The 11,421-nt window shown below is 34.8% G+C and overlaps 1 protein-coding gene across 1 annotated transcript; it reads right to left on the reverse strand.

Moving 5' to 3' along the window:
• Positions 1 to 4,038: 4,038 nt before the first annotated feature.
• On the reverse strand, positions 4,039 to 7,807 carry LOC108370978 (uncharacterized; the record flags this gene model as incomplete). Its single annotated transcript, XM_017626442.1, has 2 exons — positions 4,039 to 4,766; positions 7,546 to 7,807. Coding segments are annotated over 2 exons (732 nt in total), but the record flags the coding sequence as incomplete, so codon positions are not given.
• Positions 7,808 to 11,421: the final 3,614 nt, after the last annotated feature.

The following is an 11,421-nucleotide window of genomic DNA, read 5'->3' on the forward strand; positions in this document are numbered from 1 at the left end:
GAATTGAGCATAACAAAAATACTACGATACTACTTAACATAAATCTTTTTTGAGTTGACTTAAGCGGTTATGGATATTTGGACCAAAGATACGTAGTCATTAATTAACATTTACATTCTGGTTTCCTTGCAAGCAAACTTTTGTATGGAGGTTTCGGCCATTTGTCTTCTTCGTTAAAATTTAAAGTTTAACAATTTCAGGTTTTTTTTTGTCATAGTGTCATAGCAACTGTGCATAAATTTTAGTTGTTATAAGAACTGGACGTTTTTTGCCCAGTTTTTAAATACCCCAGAATGTATGTAAAGTTTTAAAGTACTTTTTTTAATTTTCAAACGTTTCATTAACCCAAAATATTTCAGAAAGAAACTCAAACCAAATTTTATGATTCACTTGCGGTAGGAGTCTATTTATGCAAGAGTGTGAAGAAGGAAACGCATTTCTCCCCAATGTGGTGAAATAATATATTTATTGCCAAAAGCGGTTATAAAACAATGAAATTCTGCATTGCTTTTTACAGCAGATGTCCTTATTGGCAAGAACTCGTACACACTTTTCACTGCTTTTGTAATAAACAAACCAAGTATCTTTAACAACACTAAATAACTTGAATGGTTCTCGATAATTGCATTCGTATTCGGCGTACATTTGGCGCTTACATACATGCTAGTTTTTGGCCAAGGTTCCTCCAACCTCCAATGTGTAGTGTGCGCTTTGATGCTGTTACACAAATGACCTATAATTTTACCGCCGATATAAAAAAAAATTTTTTTTTTTTTTTTTTTATGTTGCTCGCACCTCAGCACAAACAAATAGTAAAAACAACTTTTTTTGCACAACGTGCATTCTGTAGTTTTACACGTCGTATGAGTAACGTCAATATATATGTATTTGTTTCCTTTAAGAAAGATTTGCGTATGCTTTCATTGAATTTTATGTGAAGCTTCTATCTTTGGATTTATACAAAAATGGCTGCTAATAACAAAAAGAAATTAATATATTAATGTGCGCCTTTTTTTTGATATAATATTAACTGGTTTAAAATTATTATTTTTTAACATAGCTTACAAAACAAAAATAATTTCAGTTAACTTAATAACCGGGCAGATATGAATACTTGCATAGTACATTAATACTCAAATAACGAAATAGCTCTCGAAGGCTATGAGTACTACTCATGCTAGAATATTAAAAACATGATATTAAATACCATGAAACTCATTTTGGCCAAGAGAAATTTCGTTTGATATCAGCAATTGAGCAGGTACAAAAAAGTACATTTGCATGCATGTATTTTACACACTAAAATATTTTTCCCTTTCAAACATTTAGTTACTTTTTTACCATTTCTTACATTTCATTTTTCCATTAATACATTTCATTTTATGAGTGTGCTCTTATACCTGTCTTCCCTCCATTACGACTATTTTTAATTTATTACACATTCTCAAAACTTATGTATGAATACATACTTGTACGCAATTTAATTAACTTGGAATTAGCGCAAATGGATCGTTTATTAGGTTCCCAAAAAGCAAGGCTAATTTGATATGTTTGAAGAAAAATTGTTATTACATACGTATGTGGGTACTCACTTACATACATACATTTCTTCATACAATTAGCGCTGAAATACGAGTTGAGTTTGTTGTTAGCGTTTAAGCCACTGGTTTATTTCTCATCCTGAACAAAGTGCATCGAACAATGAGCGGTTACCCGGAATCCGATTACCGGCAGCATTTTCTATTCGGCACATCCGCAATTCGGAGGGTAACCAAGTAGTCTCTAAAATACCGCGTTATTAAAAGCACTTAGTATAATGATAGGGATTATAAAAACTTTAGTATTTTGAAAAAAACGTATCATTCAAATCATAACTTCGATTTTTATCAATACCTGGATAAAGTAACCGGCAAACTCCTCCTTAAAAAATTAAAGGCAGAAATAAATGGCATCTTCTGACCAAAAGAATAAAAGTCCGCATTCTAAAAGGCACGTAGGAATTATAATACATATAAAATGAGTGGAAATTGTAATGGTATATTTGAGAATACGGTAGGAAAATTTTTTCAATCTGTCTTCTTGATACCAAAATTAAAAAAAAGAACTTTTATTTGCTGTCTTTAGTTAGGAATAGTTTGGCGCGATGCAAATAATCGCTTTTAAGAAGTCATTAGTATAGTTTAAGTTTTCTTTCGTTTTTGGAGTACTAGCTATTGTAATTTTCATAGAAATTTTAAATAAGATTTACTTAAATGTTTTCTTTTTTGTCTTTTCAGAACTAAGAGCATACATTGAAGAACTGTTCATCAACAGTAAGTACAAAAAAACAGAACAGCCCATGTATATACACTAGACTGTATCACTCCCCATCCAAAAAAAAAATCGGTACTGTTTTTCCATTGGAATTATAAAATTTTTTATATTTTAAGACGTCCCAAAATATTTCGGGAAAATGTTTGCGTGTGTCACACGATTGGGTATTTGCCAAAATTTGGTGCAAATCATATCCAATTGCGTGAATACCCAAATATTTATCCCAATCACGAAAATTAATTTGTTTAAATTTTTCAATAGAACATCGCTGTATTGTACCAATCTTTTGACTATAAAAGAAGAAAGTTCAATTTTTTTATTTTGTAGCAATAGCCCAATATAAAATGTACTAATCTGTACAAATGAACCAATCGAGTGTCACTGCCTTAAAAATTTATGCAAATTACAAAAAAAATCAAAAAAATTTCGGGTTTTTTTATTAGTTTCTGAGTATGCAGTACATGTTTCAAATGGCTAAAAGCTACGATTTGTTTTCTAGAATTTAAAAAAAGCACGAAATTTGTACGAAAGTTGGTTGTGATTTTTTTTTTTAATATTTCACAAATTTGGAAATTGGGATTTACACGGTTGTACTTATGGCGCCCCTAGTGACTATACACACGCTCCTTAGTAGCCGTGGTTTTCACCGCGGTTCTGCGCAACCATACGACAGCAGAATACGTGACGATGGGCCTGACTAGAGCTATGTATGTATATTCGAAATACCATGGCCGGTCTCAGACCCCAGGTCTTTTTAAAGGTTCTTCGACACTGTCCGAAAAACTTTCAGCACTCGATTTACCTTCAGCTCGACGTGAGTTTTGCATGTCAGCTTCATATCTAGAGTTATCCCTGGATATTTCACATCCTCTAAGCACTGGAGGGTGAGACCTTCAACTTTTCTTTTCCGTGTAAACAAGACTAGCTGGGATTGACAGGAATACGCTGCAAAGTGCACCATTCAACACGCTTATTCAGGGTTCTCTGTGTCCCAGCACAAACCTCCCTGAGATATTTACCAGATGATAGTGGATATAAAAGAGGAAAATATATTATTTTTCTGCACCATCCATTCTTGATCTTATATATATGTATTAACTCATTCCCTAGGTTTTATTGAAGTGCCTCAATTACTATTCCAGTTATTAATTAATTCCGCACCAAAGCCGTATTAACTTCGCGGGGTAGTTCGCGCGTATGGCGGGGTCGCTTTTTTATCGATTAGGCAAAGTACACTTAATAGTGAGTTGTAAATATTTAGAGATTCTACAATATTTCATCACATTATTATAAATTTACTTCCTAGTGGATTGTCGACCATAGTTTATTTACAATACGTATTATGTCCACGAATGGCCAAAATGAGGAAATTATCTTTGTTATATAGGAATTAATTTATTAAACTCAAACTTTTGTAAATGTTATATAAACTCACTCCTTTTGTCACTCTTCATTATTGTGATAGTTTTATTATCTAATCGCATTAGTTAAACAATATATTTTACTAGATTCTTTAGCTTGATATACAAAATTTCTGTAAGTTATAAATTCAAATGCTTACTACGAACAGTCAACATTAATATACCGTAAGTATTCATGTGTATAAATTATTAATTAAATATTAACAAACAATTAACTCCCGCTCGAATGTTACAACCAGATTTTAATTGGCATATTAATCGTTACGTTTTCCTATACAAACTTATTTAGGTATACTTAATATTGATGTAGTGGTAGTTGCGGTCGTGTATGCAGTTGCATATTGTCCCAACTCGGGAATGTGTATGTGCGTGACAGAGTTGTCCACGCTGTGATCCACCTAACAACTCGCCCACTTCAAAAATTGCTACTCTCTGTCACAAAAGCCAGACAAACAAACAAGCGAATACAACCTTGCTATGTTTAAATGAAATGCATGCCTTTACTTCCGCTCCTCTGCACAACCACTATGCGGCGCTATGCAGCACGCACACTGCTGACATTTTAGTTGCATGTCTTTGGCTGCTGCTGCTGCTGCGTACGTTTGCCCAGTCGTGGCTTATAGAGTGCTGAGGATTTTTTGCTGACGCGCCCCACAAATTGCCATGGCACGCTAAGGTCCTCAATGTCATTGGCAAGCATGTCATTACCGGTACCAACAGCAGCACCTCCACCGCCAACGCCTTCAAGCGTTTCGAGTCCACCATTGCCAGTGTCAAAGCCAGTGCCAGTGCCAGTGCCAGTGCCAGTGCCAATTAGACTGGCACCAGCGACAAAGTCCACACCACCGTCATTGTAGCTACTGCCCAACTCACCATCATTCATTGAGCCGGATTCTTTGTTGAACAGAAGTCTATTGTTGTTGTTTTTGTTGCTATTGCTGTTGTAGATTTCATTGAACAATTGCAAATCAGCTGCAGCACTACGACCAAGGCGTGAACGTAAACGCGCCAACTCAATGTTGGATAGTTGTTCTGCGAAAAAAAAACAAGAACACACATATAAAATATATAAATACCTGCGTACAGATGTGAATGAAAGTGTGACTGATTGTGAGTGGTGCATTGTGTTAGCGAGTAAATGAGTCCAGGTTTATTTACACGATGGCGACAAGGGACAATACGATTTTGATTTAGCGAAATTTGGCGTGAAAGGACACAACTCATGGGGGAAAATAGGAAAGATATTTTAAATGCAGACAAGGTCAAACAAATCCATTACTCAACTTTATTCAATACATATAGAATTAAGTTATCCATTAACCGGTTTCGCTAACAACATATTTGTCAAAACGGTTGGTTTAACTATTTTATTTTGAAAGCTCTATGTATGTATTCTGAGATGCATCCACTATCAAATTTTTTTATTCACAAGGACGAGCAAGTATTGAAAATTTCATTTCAATTAATTTAGTTTTTTAAGCTAACAAAGTTAAAAGGACGAAAATCGAGGAAGTGGTCGAATGTATATTAGTTCTTAACATACTATAACTTATTTGAAATCCTTTCCTCAATGAATTTTAAAAGCACATTTTCAATACCTATTCGTCTTAGCTGAGTGTGCAGAGGAGCTGGCTGTTATTTGTTAATGTTGATACAAATTTTTGTTTTATATTGCCAAACTATGAAAAAGCATCTGTGAAGTGCAGAATGAAAGTGTATTTGAACGAAAAAATCGCCAAACAAATATCTATTTAAAGTAAAGCAGTGGGCTTGCTGCATTCCATTTTCGATGGTTTCGAACTATTTAGTTCTAAATTCGACAGATGACATTTATTTCGTTCGGCATCCCTTTTTCTATGGTTCCAAACCAGTTCTAAATTCGTCACCTTGGATATAGATTTCTAATGAGAAGTTGTTTTATTCTTTTGGACCCAACACATAGCCTGTATTTCTTTTAGACTAAGCTAATTTGCAATCGGGTATAGTCGTTGTGCTTGGTATGCAGTTACAGTTGCACGGCTATACCCAATCCCGACTCTTGCGTTGTCGTTCGCACACTCTGGGAAACGTGAGCAACCCATGTGCGGGAGACGGTAACCAATGCGAGTGGAGCCTTGGGTCAGGGCAGAAAGAGAGTGAGCTACGGTGGGGCCACTCCGACTTATTCGGTTTAAGGGCTCACTTAAGTGTGCAGCGTCTGTTCACCAGTAGGTGTGGCTGCAAACGGGTGTCTATCTTGGAGCACCCGGCTTGCTATATACGTATATTTGTAATAGGCCGATGTCTGTACATTACAGATATTAAAAAAAATTAATATGGGGAGTCTTTATTAGAGCAACAGAAGCCAAATCCACTATTTTTAGAATTATTTTCTGAAAATTTTGTCTGAAACTTAAAATGGAGAAAAACAAATTAGAGAGTTGCCATCAGTTTGAAAATTGCAGTTTAAGTAAATTGATATGCTTAAGTAAATATTTGAATATGGCTGCCAAGAGAAAGAGCTTTAAGAAGGCTTACAGCTGAAGATATTTTTGTGGAAGGTTGCCACATGTTGAAAATTTTAATTTAATTTAATTGATAAGATAAATCAAATAGTGCAATATGGGTATCAAAGCATAGGGTTGAGAAAATTTTAATGCCGAATATATTTTTGAGGGGGGTTGCCACCTGTTTGAAAATTTTACTCTTTTCAAATGATAAAATAAACTAAATATTAGAACAAGGGTGTTAAGCTACAGAGGTTTAAGAAAGTTTACTGTCGAAAATATTTTTGAAATGGGTTGCCACCTACTAACGTATTTTAAAAATTTAATTTAAAAAAAATGATTAGGAAAGGTAAATATTTAAGATTAAAATTTACATATTAAGTAACACCTACATTCATAAAAAATTCTTCTTAAATCGAAAGTTTGTTTGAAAACCTCATTTCATAAAGCTCTTTAATTCTATTTTATTTTTTATTAATGATGCCATAAGAGTTTTGGGAAGAAGTAACAACATAAAAATACTTTTAAGCCGCTCTAAACCACAGCGGGTATTTGCTAGTAAATAAATAAAGAAGTACTTTACTTCGGAAGAATTTTGAAAATTGACTCTTGTAAGGGCAGGCGGAACAAGATCGTCAAACCTTCTCATTCTAGTAAGAACACAATCCTAGTTTTGGTTGGTTTAGCAGACAGCCCATTCGCACAACAACAAAATATTTGGGTTGTTCACACTTGCAAAAAATTATTATTCTGTAGTGTATGTCATTGTTGCAAACTTAATAAAAAATATAACCATATAACCAGATAACCTGATAACCAGTCAAGTGTGAACAAGCCAATTAATTATTTTCGGTGTTATTTGCGCTTTCCTGCAAACGACTAACAAAGAAGGGGCTGTAATGAGGCAGTCCATGTCATCTGCATAAACCTAGGCGTAGATATTAAAGCCGTAGATACTAAAGCCGCATCGATTAGTTTATAAACCAGCCGAAACCAGTGCTTTTAGGCTGTTTAATGGCAGCAAGAGTTTTTTTATGCCTGCATTATTTTTTTATAACTGCCTTTGAAGGTTTTTTTTTAATTTTTGTACGTTCTTCATAACTTTTTTTTTTTTAAGTAATCCCGTTTACACTTCTGAAGTTCACTTCTGAAGTAAGAGAATTTGTTTTGTTTGCCTTTTAATTGGCGGATTGAAAGAGACAATTTTTTAGTCCTATCCTTTTCGCATGCATTTTCTTTAGTCATTCCCACCAAGTTTACTTAACACATGTACATATGTATGTATGTATATTTTAGAAGCTTTTCTACGCAACCTCTATACTCACTCCTCAGGCTGTGCATAATGTTTAGCAAGGCCAGATTGTAAGCATATGTTGGCATATTTCTCAAATACTCCTCCGATGTGGCCAAGTCATGCTGCGAACGTTTTTGTCGTGTCTTCTTTGTCAATTTTTTTGGCGCTGCCGCTAAGACCAGCAATGACCGTTTGTTAGGATGTTTTTCGCTGTGTTGTTGTTGTTTCTGTTGTTCTTGTATAGGCGTATATGGCTTTGGGATGATATTTGGAGAATGTGCTAAATTTATGGCCTAAAAGAAGACAAAAAAGAGATGATGATCATATCAACATGAATAGGCAACAAAAACGAGATGACAAAAGCAATTTTAAGAAATGTACTCGTATTAGAAGCGTGTAGCGAAATGGGCAGGTTTTTGTGACACTTATGTTTTTATAATTTTTATTTTTGTAAACATTATTTTTTTTGTTTATACTACGTAAGTGTATACAATATACATATGTATATGTTGCAAGGCTTCTTAGTTGTTATTTCATTTATATTTCTAATGTCCTTTTTTGTGGAAAATCTGTCGCTAATACGAAAGTAATGGCGCTAAACGGTTTTGCATACATCTTCGGATATTAAAAATCTCTATACCGCATTTTGGATACGTTTTCACCATAAGGGCGGGAAATATTGTAAATGTAATATTTTTTATTTTTACATATATATATATATATGTACTTTTAATAAAAAATATAGAATATATTTACCGCTTACACATTTTACTAAGCGTTTTGCCGTCCTTCTCCTTCAGCTTATGTTGTGAATTTCTGCACAAAAATTGAGAGGCCTGCATTTAAACGCAGCCTCCGGGCGCAATATGGTGAAATGCTTTTTCATGTCAAAAAGACGGTCGAAGGTTTATCATTGCCTACTTATGGACGACAGCTGTCGGGAAATACTTGGTCTATATCTTGTGAGTGTTACCAGGAAAACGAATCATAACTGAACCCCGACTAAAGCGGCCTTTTATTTGATTAATATTTTTTCCGTACTTTGTTAACTAGTCTATTTTTTAAGTTTTTTTTTAGTTATTTCAGAACTATCGCTTATTTATGGCCTTATGTTATTTATGGCCTTATAACAATTAAATTCAAAAAAATTTATTGAGTTTGAGGCTCTTTTTAATACAAATTTTTGTGGAAAAGCAGCAATTTATTTTTTGGTAAAAGTTATAGCTGCTATTTCGGAGTTTACCACAGCTCCCCATCAGACTTCCTCACTCGGATTTGGTCCAATGACCCCAGCGTCCAAAGCCAATAGTCTACCCAAAAAAATTTTTATTATAAACGGCCTCAAGTTCAATAAAGTAGTTGAATATAATTGTTACAAAGCCATACATAACAAAAAAAAAACAGATAACTTAAGAACGAGATTGTTAGAGGATTAATATGTTCTAGAAAATTATTCTTCGGAAAATTTTACTAGGGGTCTTCTCAGGCAAAAACTCTCTCTCAAAAAGTCTCTATAAAATTAAAACAAAAATGCCGAGAAAAAATAAAAAATAGAAAATAGAAAAATGCGGAGTTTTTCTTGCTGATTTTTGATTTTATTTGTTTAGAGACTTTACATTGGTGGCATGAAATTTTCTCCTGAGAAGACCCCAGTAAAATTTTCCGAAGAATAATTTTCTAAAATATATCAAACCTCTAACGAACTTCTAAATTTGCTTTTTGCTGGATTTCTTGAACTGAGGGTGAAGCTAATGGGCGGGACCTAGTGGATTAAAACGTTTTTTGTCAATATTTCCTCTGCAATTTTACTATATATGTATTAACCTTTAATTTCGCTCAGACATTTATTTTAAATATTTTTTCGACTTTTTTGAGCATGCACTCATCTGACCGTAGTTGCACAAAGGTTCATGCACACACCTTAACAACTCTAGGAACATCGGGTTCGTCTTCTCCACAACTTTCAGTTGTTCTACCATTCAGTATGGCGGAAAAGTGTTCGCTCAATATTTTAAGCACACTCTGGACATCGGTCAGATGGTCGCCTTGGTTGTTTCTATAAGAGTTCACCCTAATCTTGAAATCTTCCGCAAGTCGCCTAACTCTCGGATAACATTTTTCGGCGTTTTTCCCATCGGCCAGCATTTCACGTATTTCAGCCTTTCTCTTTTTATTGCGGAAAATACGTTTCGCTACCCTCTTCTTTTCCCTATAGCGGTACTTAGTGAGCGGGGAAATGTGTTAGCTAGTTGCTCTCAGAGAGCAAGAGTGAATGTGTCGATTGGCGAATAATTTGGCCGCCTATTGTGATTGCACCTTTTCGACGTTGAGCTTTCCTAGCACCGTTGGATGCGATGTGCGTATCTTGCCTGCATCAAGATGTAGCTACATTGATCTTTTTATGCTGGAACCTAGTACTACATGTTTGGCGACAAAGTCGATCAGCCTCAGTCCGTTATCGGACGTTTTGCCCCACTTTGGCGTTGAAATTGCCGAGCGCGCCTCTTATATCGTGACTGGGGCAGTGCTCAGAGAAGAAGAGATCCGTATACCGTGTACTCGGCGACAGCCGGGTAAAGGCACCTTCGCCATTAAGAGTCCGGATATTCCAAATGCATACCCTTAAATCATAAACCTTTATTTTTTACTTATTATTCATTTATTTGTTGTGGTCGTCATCAAAAGAAGGGGCGGAGTTTTAATGTGGTGGAATCCAACCAAGGCGCACGTGAAGTTTTACGCCTTCTCACTTTAGCTTGCTCCCTAACGGGTGTTTTATCGCTACCCGGAGGATACATAGATATAAATAACAGGATGCAGTGAGCTGCGATTGTAACAGGATGCAGAATAATCATTTCTGGTCACCGCCAGGTGAATGACAGTCAAATGCTTCGTCCACTTTTGTTCCAAACTAACAAACTGTTAAATGATTAGCTCTTCTATATATGAATTTATGTTAATTTTCAGCAGGCAAATGCAATAAAATTACGATTTCATGCACGTATTTTTCTGCATGAATCATTTTAACAAAATCTTTTGATATGGTGTATTATGAATATACAAAGCTATTCACATATTTTCATAAATGCCAATCATATTCACTTATTTCATCAGAACTCTCTGTGAATATAAACTCATGCAAGTGGAGCGTGATAATTGGAAACAAAATTTAACAATGGCTCAAAAAAAATTTTGTGTTAAAAAGCGCAATACGAATTTTAAATTGAAAACGATTTTCCAGCAATTGCATCATTGTAAGTTTTAAAAATGTGACAACTCAATCGCACTTAGCCATTATAAATTTCTGTGTTAATTTCAATTTACATAAAATTCATTTTTCGCCACATTTACACTATGTACATATGTTTGTTTGTATAACCACTGCGAGCTTGGCAATACTGCAAATGCATTTACATTCATGCAGATTATGTATGTAACTGTATTCGTATGGCATAACAGCCCAGTAAGAAATGAAACTATGTATGTGTACCGTGGCATATGAGCAACAGACCATACACACACATTGTAGGACGCAACCATATACTTTCTCGTATATCGACGGCGGCTAAATTAAAGTTGAATTTTTTTTTGCAACTTTCGACTTCAGTTTTATTTCAGGAGTTTGGAATTTTCGCAGAATTTTCCTGTTTATGAGTGGCTGGACGCCATATACATAGTAAAAATAGTTGACTATTTTTGCTTAGCAACAACTAGAAAATTGTTTTCTAAAAAAAGGCAACAAATTTCAGGTTTTCATGCTCGAAAAAAACTCAGATATGCGCATGTTTAACTAAAAGGTATTGAGATTTATTATAAAATACTAGCAGACCCGGCGAACTTCGTCCCGCCAAAAATTTGTATATATTTTATTGAAACTTTTTGGTCCAACATTTTCAACAACAATTCA

This window comes from Rhagoletis zephyria, unplaced genomic scaffold (genome assembly GCF_001687245.7).
Source record: "Rhagoletis zephyria isolate East Lansing unplaced genomic scaffold, Rhagoletis_zephyria_1.1 Rzeph_scaffold_04622, whole genome shotgun sequence".
In the NCBI taxonomy this organism is placed as follows: domain Eukaryota; kingdom Metazoa; phylum Arthropoda; class Insecta; order Diptera; family Tephritidae; genus Rhagoletis; species Rhagoletis zephyria.